The sequence below is a fragment of the Oncorhynchus mykiss genome, chromosome 25 (assembly GCF_057628025.1).
Source record: "Oncorhynchus mykiss isolate SJ-2025 chromosome 25, ASM5762802v1, whole genome shotgun sequence".
Lineage (NCBI taxonomy): Eukaryota > Metazoa > Chordata > Actinopteri > Salmoniformes > Salmonidae > Oncorhynchus > Oncorhynchus mykiss.
The window spans coordinates 66,366,457-66,386,141 of record NC_143046.1 but is presented as its reverse complement, the minus strand read 5'-3'; the positions used below and the strand labels follow the sequence as shown (position 1 = coordinate 66,386,141).

General features: G+C 41.9%; 1 protein-coding gene across 1 annotated transcript; it reads left to right on the top strand.

The window, feature by feature from the left end:
- Window positions 1-32: 32 nt before the first annotated feature.
- On the top strand, window positions 33-17,191 carry jdp2a (Jun dimerization protein 2a). Its single transcript, XM_021584848.3, has 4 exons — window positions 33-271; window positions 10,326-10,543; window positions 16,138-16,242; window positions 16,329-17,191. The coding sequence occupies exons 1-4, from the start codon at window positions 184-186 to the stop codon at window positions 16,509-16,511; spliced, it is 594 nt and encodes a 197-aa protein (XP_021440523.3). The 5' UTR covers window positions 33-183; the 3' UTR covers window positions 16,512-17,191.
- Window positions 17,192-19,685: the final 2,494 nt, after the last annotated feature.

Here is a 19,685-nt window from a genome sequence, read left to right as displayed (position 1 = left end):
TTCTGCACTGGGTCAGTGGAGGGGTTTGTTTTCTGGTTTCTAGGGGAGGGACGGATAGGACTTCCCCACTTCTTGCTCCCACTTTGAGCTGTGCTTTTTACATCCCAGTTTACGTCTAGTTGGCATAACTCATTTCCGCATTCCCAAATCCTCCCAGATAGGGATCACTATTTAAACGGGCTGATGCAACGGTTTCCAATTTTTAAAATATACTCTCGACCTTCAGCTGACAAGACGAAAGGACAACTGTTGCACTCGGGATTAAAATCAGGTAATATATTTTCGTAGTCGAGAAACATTTATTATACTGGGGCGCCACACTTGAGTTGCGAATGTGTACAATTCATGAGTTTTTCAGTGGACAATTGTGCACAGTCGTGCAATTGTGCAATCCCGTTCTTTCGTTCTCTTTGGATTGGGCAGCAATATCCTAATTTAAGCATTTATGGAGTTTATAAACGTTCTTCACGAGACATAACTTTACACTCAATGGTTTTCATCTGTTTAGTATGCACGCTTGCAGACCTACACGTTTATTCATCCCAATAAAGTGGTTCTCTGCAACTTAATTTTTTCCTGAACGAACATGTATAATTGGTTTAACGTTTCATCACTGCAAAAGTCCGTTACATAACATGCATGCCATACTGAATAATAACTAATGCTTTGAAATGAGTCATGACTCAAGTGTATCATTATTAACCAGGTTTACTTTTCTTGTTGCTGTGTAAACACGGGCTTTCAGGAGTTTTACAAATACGTAATGGAATTCTGACAATGTATCAATTTAGTAGGTAGCCTACTGTTTACAATGGACGCTGGATCTATTTTTTTCTGTAAAATAAAATCGGCTTCTGGTAATAATGCTAATTTCCCAACTATTTTCAGCTCTCTGTTAAAGGTTTCTTTATTTTTTCACTTTCTGTTTTAGTATTGCAACTTTTCCTGTTGCATACCCAAATCATTGAGTAATGAACACATTTGTATCGTTCTTATTCATATAATACACATTTCAATTTAATTACATTTTCTAATCTGCCTTTATTGGGACATAGATTATTGGTATGAATGGTGAGGTTGCAGGTACACAGTCCTCAATTGAAAACCTCCAAAGGCGTCTTGACATGAGACATTGGATTGCTCATAAACCCTGCCTTATTGTTCACCATTCATTCCTTACTTTCACTGGGAGGGAGAAAACATGTTTCTTTGTGAATGCAATGTAACTGTGCTTTACAGGACCACAGGACATTACATTAAGATATACATTTTGTTCATTTGGCAGATGCACTTATCCAGAGCAACTTGGTCAGGGCATTAAAATAAATTACCAATATGTATTTGTCTCTAATACAAGGACAACAATACATCTATTAGATCATTTTCTTAGATATCTGCAATTACTGTGTAATTGCAGTTAGCCTGCACATAAACTGTGCTATGGAGATATTTGTATTATTGTTAATTAAAATTGTCTGCACATTCTTATGGCTTTGTATATAGACGCACATTACAGTTGTTGCATAAAAAAACCATTACAGAGACCTGGTTGTTGAAGTATGTGACTACTGCATAGGCTACTAAAGCTGCCACAAAGGTCATTATCATGTAGCATTGCAACTAACACCATAACAGTACTAGTTTCAACAATACCAGAGGAGTTCCACATATTACTTCCAGGTTTTTGGGCTTGGTACTTTCCTTTTGAGGAACTTTAGAACTGAAACTAATTATATGCTGAGACAAAATGATGGACATTTGCTTGTATTTTCTTGATTTAAAAATGGGTTTCAGTCTGGTACAATCAAAATGTGCACCACATAGCAAACATTGAATCACGTTCTGCACATAAGGTGAAGCAGGCTAAGACAGGTTTTGCTAAGACATACCAATATCTATTCTGTTAGTTAGCTCTCTCTCTCTCTATCTCTATCTATCCAGGCAAATGTTTGGACACACTTACTCATTCCAGGGTTTTTCTTTTCTTTTTACTATTTTCTCCGTTGTAGAATATTAGTGAAGAAATAACTATGAAATAACACATGGAATCATGTAGTAACCCAAAAAAATTTAAACAAATCAAAATATATTTTAGGTTCTTCAAAGTAGCCACCCTTTGCCTTGATGACCGCTTTGCACACTCGGGGCATTCTCTCAACCAGCTTCATGAGGAATGCTTTTCCAACAGTTTTGAAGGAGTTCCCACATATGCTGAGCACTTGTTGGCTGCTTTACCTTCACTCTGCGGTCCAACTCATCCCAAACCATCTTACTTGGATTGAGGTTGGGTGATTGTGGAGGCCAGGTCATCTTATGCAGCACCCCATCACTCTCCTTCTTGGTAAAATAGCCCTTACACAGGCTTGAGGTGGGTTTTGGGTCATTGTCCGGTTGAAAAAACAAATGTTAGTCCCACTAAGCACAAACCAGATGGGATGGTGCATCACTGCAGAATGCTGTGGTAACCATGCTGGTTAAGTGTGCCATGTATTCCAAATAAATCACTGACAGTGTCACCAGCAAATGCACCCCCACACCATCACTCCACCTCCTCCATGCTTCATGGTGGGAACCACACATGTGGAGATCATCCATTCACCTACTCGATCAAAGACACGACGGTTGGAGCCAAAAATCAGACCAAAGGACAGATTTCCACCTGTCTAATGTCCATCGCTCGTGTTTCTTGGCCCAAGCAAGTCTCTTCTTCTTAATGGTGTCCTTTAGTAATGGTTTCTTGCAGCAATTTGACCATGAAGTCCTGATTCACACAGTCTCCTCTGAACAGTTGATGTTGAGATGTCTGTTACTTGAACTCTGTAGCATTTATTTGAGCTGCAATCTGAGGCTGGTAACTCTAATGAACTTATCCTCTGCAGCAGAGGTAACTCTGGGTCTTCCTTTTTTTGTGGCGGTCCTCATGAGAGCCAGTTTCATCATAGCACTTGATGTTTTTTGTGACTGCACTAGAATACATTTCTTGACATTTTCCAAATTGACTGACCATGTCTTAAAGTAATGATGGACTATAATTTCTCCTTGATTATTTGAGCTGTTCTTGCCATAATATGGACTTGGTCTTTTACCAGATAGGGCTACCTTCTGTATACCACCCCTACCTTGTCACAACACAACTGATTGGCTCAAACACATTAAGGAAAGAAATTCCACAAATTAACTTTTAAAATGGCACAGCTGTTAATTGAAATGCATTCCAGGTAACTACCTCATGAAGATAGTTGAGAGAATGCCAAGAGTGTGCAAATTTGTCAAGGCAAAGGGTGGGTACTTTGAAGAATCTAAAATATAACATATATTTTGATTTAACACTTTTGGTTACTACATGATTCCATGTGTTATTTTATAGTGTTGATGTCTTCACTATTATTCTACAATGTGTAAAAAATAAAAACCCTGAATGAGTAGGTATGTCAAATTGGGTTGTATCTGTGGTAATCAATGGTAATATTTTAGTCAATTATTTACTTAGTTGAACAGAATTTGCTGTAAAAGGAGGGCAAATGGAAGCTGTTGGTAGATTTAATGTTGCACATTAGGGCAGTTAGGTGGTGGAGGGAGGGGGCAGGTAGAAAGGGCTAGCATATTCTTGAGTGAAACAGGCTACACTTGCATGCAAATACACAAAAACCTCGAATTACTTGTCTTGGTACCTTGCCCAGAGTGAGGTTATTGACTTACTTTGCTTGGGTCCCATTAATTGCAACTCAACATTGTACGACTAAACGGCATAGGCCCAAGCTGTATAGACATTTGAAGGAAACCTTCAGTACTTTATATTATTTGGGTCAGAGGTAGGACATCCTGTATCAATGTATCCTGGGTTTTAGTTGATGTCTGGATTACTGTACACTCTTTTACTAGTTTGAAGTTTTTTTAGCCGTATGTACGTGATACACATGGTATTCACCGTCCAACAAAATGCATACTTGCAGGTTCCTTCACAACAAGAATAATCAATAATAAAATATAAAAATACAGACATAAAGTAAATGGCTCAGTACAACAGAATACATTTTTTAGCATAAGTATAATACAGGAAGGCACAATGTTTAGTCCAATATTTACACGTTTTGGAGAAGGGGGGTTTGGGAGGCAAGTGTTTAAGTTGTGCAGCATTTAGCAATCATAATAGGAGTGTGTGTGTGGGTGTGTGGTGTGTGCGCTAATTTCTGGAGAGTCTGTGCAGGTGGTCAGTCCAGTTAGTGTTCAGCAATCTGATGGCTTGTAGATAGAAACTGTCTCTGAGCCTGTTGGTATCAGACCTCAAGCTCTGATACCGACTGCCTGATGGTAAGGGAGTGAACGGCTTGTGGCTGGTGTGTGTGAGGTCCTTAATGATGCTGAGGGCCTTCCTCAGGCACCGTTCTGAGTAGATTTCCTAGATGGGTCTGAGCACGGTACCAGTGATGTACTGGGCCATCTTCATCACAAGCTGGAGGGCCTTGCGGTCGTGGATGGAGCAATTTTCGTTCCAGGCCGCGTTCCAATCAGTCAGGGCGCTCTCGATGGTGCAGCAGTAGTATATGGAGAGGACCCGGGTAGCATGTGAATTTCTTCAGCTGCCTTAGGAAGTAGAGATGCTGTTGCACCCTCTTGACAAGAGTGGTGGTGTTGTTGGTCAATGTCATGTCCTCAGTGATGTGGACACGGAGAAACTTAAAACTGCTGACTCTCTACTGCAGTCCCGTTCATTTGAGTCAGGTCATGTTCCCGCTTCCTGAAGTCAACAATCAACTCCTTTGTTTTGCTGATGTTGAGGGAGAGGTTGCAAGTTCACTTACTTCCTCCCTGTAGGCTGACTTTTTGTTAGTTATCAGGCCTATAACTGTGGTGTCATCAGCAAACTTGATGGAATTAGTGTCATGCAAAGCCATGCAGTCATAGGTGTATAGGAAGTACAGCAGAGGGCCGAGGAAACTTTAAGAGTCAGAGTGGAGGAGGTGTTGCCAATCCTCACAGCCTGTGCTCTGCTCGTCAGGCAGTCCAGGGTCCAGTTGCAGAGGGTGGTGTCCAGACCCAGAGCTTTGTGTTGAGCTTGGAGGGAACAATAGTGTTGAATGCTGTACTGTAGTCAATGAACAGTATTCTCACATAAGTGTTCCTGTTGTCCAGATGTGTTACGGCTGTGTGAATAGCGATGGAAATGGCATCCTATGGCATGCTAACTTCCAAACAAAGAAAACAGTTTCTGTTCTGTTTGTTTTTCCTCATCATTCACTCAGCCATTACTTGAATGCTTGCATATCCTGCTGAGCTCAAGCTATTTCTATTTTTTAGATCTTTTGGAAGGATACTGTACATTCAGAACAAAGGTATACGCTAATATGATTCTTTACCCAGGTTGTACCCCAGGGTTGTTATTTAGTTGGTGTTGTGAGTATATCTAAGTCCATTTCAGTCCATAATGTGGTGGGAAATGTGAAATCAGACAGTGGTCTTGTCTGCAGCATGCAACAGGCTCTGATATCCTTGGGAGAGTTGTGGTATCTAGCTGTTCTTGGCTACCTCTCTCTACGCACCTTCTCTTTGATTTTTAGAGCAGGTTGATTTTCATGGCAACCTTTGCATTGAGTAGTAGCAAAATAATGAATGGCTGATGCAAGCTTACAAATGAGTGAGTCAAAAAAAATTAGAGTCAAGCAGTTAATTTTAAAATGCTTTTGTTTAAACAAATGATATTGAGACACTGTTAAGTGAGCTACAGTGTAACCTAAACTAAGCAAAAAAAGAAATGTCCCCTTTTCAGGACCTTCAAAGGTCCAGGTCTTTCAAAGATAATTTATAAAAATCCAAATAGCTTCACAGATCTTCATTGTAAAGGGTTTGAACATGGTTCCCCATGCTTGTTTAATGAACCATAAACAATTCATGAACATGCACTTGTGGAACGGTCGTTAACTCAAATCAAATGTATTTACATAGCCCTTCTTACATTAGCTGATATATCAAAGTGATGTACAGAAACCCAGTCTAAAACCCCAAACAGCAAGCAATGCAGGTGTACAAGCACAGTGGCTAGGAAACTCCATAGAAAGGCTAAAACCTAGGAAGAAACCTAGATAGGAACCAAGCTATGAGGGGTGCCAGTCCTCTTCTGGCTGTGCTGGGTGGAGATTAATAACAGAACATGGCCAAGATGTTCAAATGTTCATAAATGACCAGCATGGTCAAATAATAGTAATCACAGTGAACCGATCCATAGCCGCAGGCAGAACAGTTGAAACTGGAGCAGCTGCACAGCCAGGTGGACTGGGGACTACAAGGAGTCATCATGCCAAGTAGTCCTGACGCATGGTCCTAGGGCTCAGGTCCTCCGAGAAAGAGAAAAGGAGAATTGGAGAGCATACTTGAATTTACACAGGGCACGGATAAGACAGGAGAAATACTCCAGATATAACAGACTGACCCTAGCCCCCCGACACAAACTACTGCAGAATAAATACTGGAGGCTGAGACAGGAGGGGTCAGGAGACACTGTGGCCCCATCCGATAATACCCTCGGACAGGGCCAAACAGGCAGGATATAATCCCACCCACTTTGCCAAAGCACAGTCCCCACACCACCACATCGTTAAGACACTAACAGCGTACAGACGGTAGGCAATTAAGGACACAGTTATGAAAACTTAGGACACTAAAGAGGCCTTTCTACTGACTCTGAAAAACACAAAAAGAAAGATGCCCAGGCTCCCTGCTCATCTGCGTGAACATGTCTTAGTCATGCTGCAAGGAGGCATGAGGACTGCAGATGTGGCCAGGGCAAAAAAATGTCCGTACTATGAGACGCCTAAGACAGCGCTATATGGAGACAGGACCATCAGCTGATCGTCCTCGCAGTGGTAGACCACGTGTAACAACATCTGCACAGGATCGGTACATCTGAACATCACACCTGCGGGACAGGTGCAGGATGGCAACAACTGCCCGAGTTACACCAGGAATGCACAATCCCTCCATCAGTGCTCAGACTGTCCGCAATAGGCTGAGAGAGGCTGGACTGAGGGCTTGTAGGCCTGTTGTAAGGCAGGTCCTCACCAGACATCACCGGCAACAACGTCACCTATGGGCACAAACCCACCGTCGCTGGACCAGACAGGACTGGCATAAAGTGCTCTTCACTGACGAGTTGCGGTTTTGTCTCACCAGGGGTGATGGTCGGATTTGCGTTTATCATAGAAGGAATGAGCGTTACACCGAGACCTGGGCTGGATCGATTTGGATGTGGAGGGTCCATCGTGGTCTGGGGCGGTGTGTCACAGCATCATCGGACTGAGCTTGTTGTCATTGCTCGGACTAAGCTTGTCATTGCAGGCAATCTCAATGCTGTGCGTTACAGGGAAGACATCCTCCTCCCTCATGTGGTACCCTTCCTGCAGGCTTATCCTGACATGACCCTCCAGCATGACAATGCCACCAGCCATACTGCTTGTTCTGTGCGTGATTTCCTGCAAGACAGGAATGTCAGTGTTCTGCCATGGCCAGCAACGAGCCCGGATCTCAATCCCATTGAGCACATCTGGGACCTGTTGGATCGGAGGGTGAGGGCTAGGACCATTCCCCCCAGAAATGTCTGGGAACTTGCAGGTGCCTTGGTGGAGGACTGGGGTAACATCTCACAGCTTTAACTGGCAAATCTGGTGCAGTCCACAAGGAGGAGATTCATTGCAGTACTTAATGCAGCTGGTGGCCACACCAGATAGGGACTGTTACTTTTGATCTTGACCCTCCCCTTTGTTCAGGGACACATTATTCCATTTCTGTTAGTCACATGTCTTTGGAACCTGTTCAGTTTGTCTCAGTTGTTGAATCTTGTTATGTTCATACAAATATTTACACATGTTTAGTTTGCTGAAAATAAACGCAGTTGACAGTGAGAGGACGTTTCTTCTTTTGCTGTGTTTATATACTATACCCTATCTGTCATCTTACCAAATTAATTACTTGCTACTCTCCTGGGAATAGAAGCAGATGTCCTTGCGAAACGTAGTGCATTCGGAAAGTATTCAGACTCCTAGACTCTTTCCAAATGTTACGTTTCAGCCTTATTCTTAAACTGATTAAGTAGTTTTTTCCCCTCATCAATCTACACACAATTACCCCATAATAACAAAGCCAAAACAGGGTTTTAGACATTTGCAAATGTATTGGAAAAAAAAGAGATGTGATAAGAGTTCAGACCCTTTACTCAGTACTTTGTTGAAGCACCTTTGGCAGCGATTACAGCCTCAAGTCTTCTTTGGTATGACACTACAAGCTTGGCACACCTGTATTTGGGGAGTTTCTCCCATTCTTTGCTGCAGATCCTCAAGCTATGTCATATTGGATGGGGAGATTCGGGTCTCCAGTCCTGGCTCTGTCTGAGTCACTCAAGGACATTCAGAGACTTGTCCCGAAGCCACTCCTGCGTTGTCTTGGCTGTGTGCTTAGGGTCATTGTCCTGTTGGAAGGTGAAACTTCGCCCCCAGTTTGAGGTCCTGAGCACTCTGGAGCAGGTTTTCATCAAGGATCTCTCTGTACTTTGCTCCATTCATCTTTCCCTTGATCCTGACTAGTCTCCCAGTCCATGCTGCTGAAAAACATCCCCACAGCATGATGCTGCCACCACCGTGCTTCACCTTAGGGATGTTGGCAGGTTTCCTCCAGATGTGACACTTGGCATTTAGACCAAATAGTTCAGTCATGCTTTCATAAGACCAGATAATCTTGTTTCTAATGGTCTGAGAGTCTCTGTTAGGTGCCTTTTGGCAAACTCCAAGCGGACTGTCATGTACCCTTTGCTGAGGAGTGGCTTCCGTCTGAACACTCTGCCATAAAGGCCTGGTTGGTGGAGTGCTGCAGAGATGGTTGTCCTTCTGGAAGGTTCTCCCATCTCCACAGAGTAACTCTGGAGCTCTGTCAGAGTGATCATCGGGTTCTTGGTCACCTCCCTGACCAAGGCCCTTCTCCCCCGATTGCTCAGTTTGGCCGGGCAGCCAGTTCTAGGAAGAGTCTGGGTGGTTACAAACTTCTTCCATTTAAGAATGATGGAGGCCATTGTGTTCTTGGGAACCTTCAATGCTGCGGATATTTGTTGGAACCCTTCCCCAGATCTGTGCCTCGACACAATCATGTCTCGGAGCTCTACGGACAATTCATTCGACCTCATGGCTTGGTTTTTGCTCTGTCATGCACTGTCAACTGTGGGACCTTTATATAGACAGGCATGTGCCTTTCCAAATCATGTCCAGTCAATTGAATTTACCACCGGTGGACTCCAAGTTGTAAACATCTCAAGGATGATCAATGGGACAGGATGCACCTGAGCTCAATTTCAAATCTCATAGCAAAGGGTGTCAATACTTATGTAAATAAGGTATTTCTGGTTTTTATCTGTAATACATTTGCAGAAATATCAAAAAATCTGTTTTCGCTTTGGCATTATAGGGTATAGATTAATGATTTTTTAATATTTATTTAATCAATTTTAGATTAAGGCTCTAACGTAACAAAATGTAGAAAAAGTGAAGGGGTCTGTTTGCGTTCCGAATGCACTGTATATCACTACAGTTATAAACAAAACAGATTTATAGGCAAGATGCTGGTGAACAAGTATGACACCATAGCTCTTGGATAGTGTCAGTTTAGTCAGACAAAATAGGAGGAGAAGGGATAGAGGAAGGCCTTTATCAGAGGACCAGGGTTGGCCACATTGTCCTGAGATTCTCCAGCCACATTCCACCTCCCTGACATGGAGAAAAGGCTCATATGGAAGAAAACATGGGAAATGGATGTTTGTTGGCAATGGCAGTCTGTAGCTCTCCGTGGGATAAAGTGGAACGTGTCTGAGTCTACTTTTGTGCAGGGTTGTGTACCTCTCTTGGCCTTCTTGGGAATAAAAAAACCCACATAGATCCTTGCCAAGACCTCTGTAAATGGGAGTATACATACATTCCAGAAAAAAGAGAGATGAAATAATAAAATGGCCTAATGGGAGACAGCCTCGGCCTCCTGCTTTGCAACATGCCAACATTTCATTAGAGAAGGCTGCCAGGGAGACCAGGTGCACTCGTGGAAATGACACATTTAAGCCCTTTAGCAGACTGAAATGAAAGTAAACCAATTTCTGTCTACTATACCAAAACTAGAAGCAGGTTTGAAATGTGAATATTTTGGGTAAAATGTATTCAGATCTTTTACTCTGGTACAGCTGCAAAATGTTGTGAAATATTCAGAACATGGGGACAAGGTGGTGAATTGTACATTTCAATCCACGTCTTTGATTTTCTTAATGTATTTTCCTTCCCTTTTGTCCCTGTTCCTATCAGCTGTGGTCACGGCTGGGTCTTATATGATGCCGGGACCAATCCCAGATCCTCGGATGACAGCCGGCTCATTGCCCAGCCTGGGTCCCCTGGCAGGGATCCCCTACACCACACTGACTGACCAGCTCAAATACGCCAACCTCCGGGAACTGGGGTCCATGCTCTCTCCACTGCACTTCCTGGGCAAGCTAGGGAAGAGGCCCCTAACCATCAAAACAGAGGTGAGAATGAAAGTTTTGCTTTGGTTCTTGAAGATGTTGTCAGAAGTTGAAATTCAGATATCTTTCAGGTAATGTTACTGTTTAAGACCATTCATGTTTTTGTTTTGTTTTTTCTAACTTTTCTAACCATCACAGAAGTTTGAGTTTGAAAACATAATGTTTTGTTCCCAGACCTCAGAGGGACTTAAGTGTCTACCTAAAGGTCCAATGCAGCTGTTTTTATCTCAATATCAAATAATTTCTAGATAACAATTAAATACCTTACTGTGATTGTTTTCAATTAAAATGGTCAAAAAGAAACAAAAATAGCCTCTTTTAGCGAAGAGCAACTTATCAAGCAAGAATTTTGCAAGGACTGTCTGTGAGTGGTCTGATTGGGGTGGGGAAAACTGAAAACTATCTGATATTTGCGTCGAGGTTTGGAACTATTTTTGTTATTGGTCTATTAACTAATTTACCGCCTGGTGAATACACCAGGCAGTAGTGATGGGTAACCAATGCCTTTGGGGCTTTCAATCATTTGTGCCGAAAAACTGTTAATAACTGAACTTTTAACACAGTGCACCTTAGAGACATCTACTGGTCGGGAATACATATCAGCATGGGTGCTGTTTATATAAACCTGTTTTCCCATTACCTCTATCAAAATGTCGTGGGGCAATGGATAGGCGTGAGCGTTGGTAAACAAACTTTTTGCCCTGTTTATGTATTTCATTTTTTACTGTGCATCCATGGTTGGTGATTCCACCAAAATGTCGGTTATTTTTCGGGTTTTAAACAACTTATTGACTGACTTCAGTTCAATTATTTGAATTTCATTTAGTTATTTCTTCTTCTTTGAACTCCATGTGCACATTGCTCTAGAAATAAATCCAATCCCGTTTGAACTGTAAGGAGTTGTAGTTTCCAACAGGCCAATATTCTACATAGTTTAGTGTATTAAACTGTGGTAATTAACAACAATGACCATAATCCATAGCGCATCTACTTGGTCTGTGTATCATTTACGACTGCTATGGAAGAGACAAGAATTCGCAATCGTGAGGACATAGAGAGCAGCTGATGCTTCTCGAGGTCTCTTTACCTGAAAATGCACGATCAAAGTGATTGATAGTTGGTATTCAGCCATCATAAAAGTATGCCTTATTTACTTAAATCACTATTTTGTAGTTCTTCTTTGTCAGACAGCACAGGCAGCAGCTCCACAGAGATGAGATGATGACTTGCTTGGAATGAAATAGTAATCAAATAAAATGCACAACTGAAATATTTTATTAAAGTGAATAAATTATAGTTTGTATGTGATAAGCAGTATTGGGCATTCATGGAACTTTTATTAATCGTTTTATTCTGTGTTACAGCATTCAACCAAAATAATTGAAACTGAAAACAGTCATTTTTTATTTTTTTATTTTATCGAAACACCAGCATCCTGAAGTCGCCTCTTCACTGTTGATGTTGAGACTGGTGTTTTGCGGGTACCATTTAATAAAGCTGCCAGTTGAGGACTTGTGAGGCGTCTGTTTCTCAAACTAGACACTCTAATGTACTTGTCCTCTTTCTCAGTTGTGCACCGGGCCTCCCACTCCTCTCTCTATTCTGGTTAGAGACAGTTTGTGCTGTTCTGTGAAGGGGTAGGCCATTTTGAGCCTGTAATCGACACTGTAATCGACATTGTCTACACTGTATTTCTGATAAATTTGATGTTATTTTAATGGATGAAAAATTTGCTTTTCTTTCAAGAACAAAGACATTTCTAAGTATCCCTAAACTATTGAACGGGTATGTAATATATATTTATATATTTATTTATTTTTGTTTTTTACAATGGAGCCACAGTCTCTTGTATGATTTCGGATGTTAAATAAAAATCAGAACAGCCTATGCTTATCAAAACACTTGATTTAAAAGTTAGAAATACAATGTAACAAGTGTTTCAAAGAAAAAAAAGAAGATCCAAATAGGGATTCGTTCCTGTGCATTAAGACCACAGACTCAATTGCTGCTGCTGTACAGGCAGAACCACCTGTCATGTGAGAACTGGAGAAGAATGTTTATATTAACCCTGTAAATAGTGCCCAGCAGGGCTCAATGTCTTGGAAGCCACAGTGGGATCCACTGAGGGAGGGATCAAACTAAGCTTTGTACGTAATTTATTACGTGGTAACTGCTTGTCAACATTGCTTTGGCTGTTTAATTTACAATCACTGAGAAAGACAATTCTAAATAGGCACTCAAGATTCAATGGTGTGCTACAATTTCAGAATAGATTATTCTACCTTATGGCGCTATGCCCTGAGCTACAGTAGCTTTCCACCTGCTAAGAAGGTGAAATGTCTAGATAAAAATACAAATCTGCTAGCAGTGATCGGCTCTCTGTTACGACACCTGTCAGATGCTAGTGTGACCACCAACGCTTCCAATGTCATCATCACGTGGTATTTTTACTTTTGATACGAGCATCGATATGTTGTGTCGAATCAGTAGTGCTATCAACCATCCCATCACTACCAGGCAGGCAAAAACTCAAACCCACCAAAGCAGGCTGAGATGTATTTTCCAACCGTTCTTATACTTAAATAGCATTTTCCGGATTTCACAATATTATTCCAACCTCGCAGTGTGGAAATACGTACCATTGGTGGTTAGTGCTGTTTATGATGAGGGAGGACAACATTTTTTTTTTTAAATTTATGAGCATGGCATAATTTCTATTACAGAATATTGGATGACTGTCATTCATATTCCGTTCACCCAGTTCAGGCTACTACATGATAGTCAAATGTTCCCTATAGCCATCATGAATTTGCTAAAACTTAGCATATGAATGGAAGTTTACAATGTAGGTGCACACAGGTTGAGATAAATTTGAGGTCACAGTCACACATGGACAGTGACACATTCAATACTGCCTTGCACACTCTTGCCTGCATCTAGCTTATCTAGGGTGTAATCATTAGTCCAACAGTTCCAAACAAGAGTTTCTATAGGACGAATTCAGTTATTTTTATCCCCGTTTCGTTTGCTTCCGTTATAAGAAATGTTTTTCAACAGAATTGGCAGAGTGAATACACCTCTGATCATGCATAAACACCACGTTGTATTCCTTCTCGCCTCTATGCACTCTTCTCCTCTCACCTTTTTTCCTTCCTTTGTGGACTTCAATGCATAACACATCAGCTGTATGTGAGCAGGCTAAAAAAAACTCCTACAATCATGCAGTAACATTAATGTTTAGTCAGTAGGCAGTTACACCGACGGGCCCTGGTGGCAATAAATTAATAAAACCAAAAGCTTACCTTGACTTGGAGGTATGTTGTTGGATAGTCATAGCCAGCTAACGTTAGCTAACATAGTATCCCTCTGTTTGAGCCGGGTGTTTGAGTAGGCTATACTAGCCAGCTGCATTTGCCTGCTAGGTAAGTGAACCTGATCGTGAAAAATGACACTCCTCTCTTCTCTTTCATTTTTGAAAATATTAATTTGTTAAATTGTTCAACTATTGTCTTTCTCTCTCTGAGTCAATTACTCACCACATTTTATGCACTGCAGTGCTAGCTAGCTGTATCTTATGCTTTCAGTACTAGATTAGTTATCTGATCCTTTGATTGGGTGGACAACATGTGAGTTCATGCTGCAAGAGCTCTGATAGGTTGGAGGACGTCCTCTGGAAGTTGTCATAATTACTGTTTAAATCTATGGAAGGGGGTGAGAACGAAGAGCCTCCTAGGTTTTGTATTTGAAGTCAATATAACAAGAGGAGGAGGGAAGCTAGTTGTCCTCCGGCTACACCATGGAGTGCTGTTGAGGCTACTGTAGACCTTCATTGCAAAACAGTGTGTTTTAATAAATTATTTGGTGAAATGTGAATCTATTTAGTATAGTTTTGTCTAAATGTTTTACATTTATTTTTATGAAGGATGGTCCTCCCCTTCCTCCTCTGAGGAGCCTCCGCTGACATGCATGCATACAGTACCAGTCAAATGTTTGGACACACCTACTCATTCCAGGGTTTTTCTTTATTTTTATGATTTTCTACGTTGTAGAATAATAGTGAAGACATCAAAACTATGAAATTACACACATGGAATCATGTAGTGACCAAAAATGTTTTCAACAAATCAAAATATATTTGAGATTCTTCAATGTAGCCACCCTTTGCCTTGATGACAGCTTTGCACACTCTTGGCATTCCCTCAATCAGATTCATGAGGTCGACACTTGGAATACATTTCAAATTCAAGTGAATTTGTGGAATATCTTACCTTAATGCGTTTCAGCCAATCAGTTGCGTTGTGACAAGGTAGGGGTGTAGCCCTATTTGGTAAAATACCAAGTCCATATTATGGCAAGAACAGCTCAAATAAGTAAAGAAAAAATGACAGTCCATCATTACTTTAAGACATGGTCAGTCAATCCGTAAAATTTCAAAAACTTTCCAAATTTCTTCTAGTGCAGTCGCAAAAACCTTCAAGCGCTGTCATGAAACTGGCTCTCATGAGGACCACCATGAAAGGAAGATCCAGAGTTACCTCTGCTGCAGAGGATGAGTTCATTGGTTACCAGACTCAGAAATCGGCAGTTAACTGCACCTCAGATTACAGCTCAAATAAATGCTTCAGAGTTCAAGTAACACACTTCTCAACATGAACTGTTCAGAGGAGACTGTGCGAATCAGACGTTCATGCTCGAATTGCAGCAAAGAAACCACTAAAGGACACCAATAATAAGAGGCTTGCTTGGGCCAAGAAACAGGAGCAATGGACATTAGACCGGTGGAAATCGGACCTTTTGGCCTGATCAGTCCAAATTTGAGATTTTTGGTTACATCTGCCGTGTCTTTGTGAGACTCAGAGTATGTGTGGTTTCCACCGTGAAGCGTGGAGGAGGTGTGGGGGTGCTTTGTTGGTGACGCTATCAGTGATTTATTTAGAGTTCAAGGCACACTTAACCAGCATGGCTACCACAGCATTCAGCAGCGATACACCAGTCCATCTGGTTTGCACTTAGTCCCACTATCATTTGTTTTTCAACAGCTGTGTAAGGGCTATTTGACCAAGAAGGAGAGTGATAAAGTGCTGCATCAGATGACCTGGCCTTCACAATCACCTGACCTCAACCCAATTGAGATGGTTTGGGATAAGTTGGACTGCAGAGTGAAGGAAAAGTAGACACAACAAGTGCTCCGCATATGTGGGAACTCCTTCAAGACGGTTGGAAAAGCATTCCTCATGAAGCTGGTTGAGAGAATGCTAAGGTTGTCCAAAGCTGTTGTCAAGGCAAAGGGTGGCTACTTTGAAGAATCTCAAATATATTTTAAAACTGGTTTGGTTACTACATGATTCCATATGTGTTATTTCATAGTTTTGATGTCTTTACTATTATTCAACAATGTTTTGGTGTGTCACAGAATATCATGTTTTTGATTGCACTGGGCCTTTAATGTTGACCAATAGCATCACCTATTGGACAGAATTATCATTAAAACAAGTAACCCGCTTTTAGATTGTTTCCTGCAGTTGAAATATAATTGCGTGGTCCATTTTTCCACCTTGTTCGGTTTTAAAATATGTTTGCATTTTCCTTTAATGTAGAGAGATGAGGAAGAAGACAGGAGGAAACGAAGGAGAGAGAAAAACAAAGTAGCAGCAGCACGCTGTAGAAACAAAAAGAAGGAGAGGACAGACTATCTACAAAGGGTGAGAGGTTTTTCTTTAATGAAATGTGAAATAATTCTCCAGTTTTCTAGGAATAAGTAATTATCTTCCTGCCCCCACTGTCTCAGGAATCGGAGAGACTAGAGGTGATGAACTCTGAACTCAAAGCTCAGATTGAGGAGCTGAAGCATGAGCGGCAGCAGCTGATCATCATGTTGAATCACCACCGCCCAACGTGCATAGTCAGGACGGACAGCGTCAAGACCCCTGAGAGTGAAGCCAACCCCCTGCTGGAGCAACTGGAGGGCTAGTGATGTCTCAGGACTCTGAGCTGAAGAGCAGGGTGTTGTTACAGTTTACAGTGAAGCCCCACTCCGGCCAACTAGCAGCACTTCGGTATCTCTGGGTTCCTTGCTTAGAGGCAAACCAGCTAAGCACACCTGCCTGGAGCCAGAGAGCCTTTAAACACAAATGTGACCCAATGTGATTGGACTTTGTGCTGGCAGTTAAACACATTTATTTTGATGTGTTGTTATTGTTTCCATTCAGGTCCCCATAGCCTCAGCCACTATCACTGTAAATAAATAAATACATACATGGCTAAATGCAGCTTGGTGAGAAATACTCCCACTCCTGGGCAACGTGACAGATCTCTCAGGCCCCATAGGCACAGTCAGAACTTGTCCTATGTTTGTTTTTACTTGTGTACTGGTTATGAACTAGTAGGGTTTTTGAATATATTTTTTTCCCTGTATTACAGTATGTGCTGATGGCAGACCGGTTGAGACTTTTTATTTTTGTTGGCGCAGGCGTCATATATGCACATAGCCTATGTATGGACTGTTTACATTGTAGTTGGTCTGCTATTACTTCCAAATATGGTTCTTATTTTTAAACTTACTGTATATTATATCATATAGACACATATAAGCTATCACAAAAGGTGATACATTTTGTATTTCTGTTAAATAAATAGTTCCTTTCTCCTTTTCTCCTTTTGTTATGGTTTAGAACAGTGAACGTCTATTCAAATGGTCATTTATTCCGTGATATGAATAATGGCATTACACAAATCCTAATTGTAAACGATATCATACCCTGGCACCACTACAAAATTACTATAAGTCCATGTAAATACAGCTGATGATTTGTCTATAGGGTTATTTAAATCAGCTGCCTGATTTGATCACTCTTCTCATTCATTTGTTTACAGGGTAAATGTAGTTTAACACTGCCATCTGATGGCAGATATTCATATAGGTCTTGGCTTGGGAGGCTATATGGACCGTAGAGTAGATGTTAAAACCAGATATGGACACACCTGGTGCCCAACTTGATGACCTATTATTTAAATAAATAAATCACTTTTTATTTTTTTTTACAAGATAGGCTAATTGATAACAACTTCTCATTTACAACTGTGACCTGGCCAAGATAAAGCAAAGCAGTGCGACAACAACACAGTTACACATGGAATAAACAAAACATACAGTCAATAACACAATAGAAAAAAAGTATATATACTGTGTGTGCAAATGAGGTAAGATAAGGGAGGTAAGGCAATAAATAGGCCATAGTGGCAAAATAATTACAATTTAGCAATTAAACATTGGTGTGATAGAGACTGGAGTGACAGATGTGCAGAAGAGGAATGTGCAAATAGAGATACTGGGCTGCAAAGGAGAGAAAAAAAAACAGTATGGGGATGAGGTAGTTGGATGGGCTATGTACAGGTGCAGTGATCTGTGAGCTGCTCTGACAGCTGGTGCTTAAAGTTAGTGAGGGAGATTCAGTGATTTTTGCAATTAGTTCCAGTCATTGGCAGCAGAGAACTAGAAGGAAAGGCGGCCAAAGGAGGAATAGGCCTTGGGGTGACCAGTGAAATATACCTGCTGGAGTGTGCTACGGGTGGGTGTTGCTGTGGTGACCAGTGAGCTGAGATAAGGCAGGGCTTTACCTAGCAAAGACTAAAAGATGACTTGGAGCCAGTGGGTTTGGCGACGAATATGAAGCCAACCAGGGCCAGCCAACGAGAGCATACAGGTCGCAGTGGTGGGTAGTATATGGGGATTTGGTGACAAAACGGATGGCACTGTGATAGACTGCATCCAATTTTCTGAGTAGAGTGTTGGAGGCTATTTTGTAAATGACATCGCCGAAGTCAAGGATCGGTAGGAGAGTCAGTTTAACAAGGGTATGTTTGGCAGCATGAGTGAAGGATGCTTTGTTGCGAAATAGGAAGCCAATTCTAGATTTAATTTAGGATTGGAGATGCTTAATGTGAGTCTGGAAGGAGAGTTTACAGTCTAACCTGACACCTAGGTATTTGTAGATGTCCACATATTCTAAGTCAGAACCGTCCAGAGTAGTGATGCTGGACGGGCAAGCAGGTGCGGGCAGCGATCGGTTGAAGAGAATGCATTTAGCTTTACTTGAATTTCAGAGCAGTTGGAGGTCACGGAAGGAGAGTTGTATGGCATTGAAGCTCGTCTGGAGGGTTGTTAACACAGTGTCCAAAGAAGGGCCAGATGTATACAGAATTGTGTCGTTGAGTTGGTGAGCGGGTTTATTTGCAAGTGCATCGGCCATGTCGTACCCACAGCGTCTATTAAAGCATTCTCAAACCAGAAACCGTGGATTGATGGCAGCATTCACGCAAAACTGAAAGCACGAACCACTGCTTTTAATCAGGGCAAGGTGACCGGAAACATGACCGAATACACACAGTGTAGCTATTCCCTTCGCAAGGCAATCAAACAAGCTAAGCGTCAGTATAGAGACAAAGTAGAGTCGCAATTCAATGGCTCAGACACGAGAGGTATGTGGCAGGGTCTACAGTCAATCATGGACTACAAAAGGAAAACCAGCCCCGTCGCGGACCACGATGTCTTGCTCCCAGACAGACTAACCAACTTCTTTAATCGCTTTGAGGACAATACTGACACGTCCCGCTACCAAAACCTGCAGGCTCTCCTTCACTGCAGCCGACGTGAGAAAAACATTTAAACCTGTCAACCCTCGCAAGGCTGCAGGCCCAGACGGCATCCCCAGCCGTGTCCTCAGAGCATGTGCAGACCAGCTGGCTGGTGTGTTTACTGACATATTCAATCAATCCTTATCCCAGTCTGCTGTGCCCACATGCTTCAAGAGGGCCACCATTGTTCCTGTTCCCAAGAAAGCTAAGGTAACTGAGCTAAATGACTATCGCCCCGTAGCACTCACTTCCGTCAACATGAAGTGCTTTGAAAGGCTAGTCAAGGACCATATCACCTCCACCCTACCTGACACCCTAGACCCACTCCAATTTGCTTACCGCCCCAATAGGTCCATAGACGACACAATCACACTGCACACTGCCCTGACTCATCTGGACAAGAGGAATACCTATGTGAGAATGCTGTTCACCGAATACAGCTCAGCATTTCACACCATAGTACCCTCCAAACTCGTCATCAAGCTTGAGACACTGGGTCTCGACCCGCCTT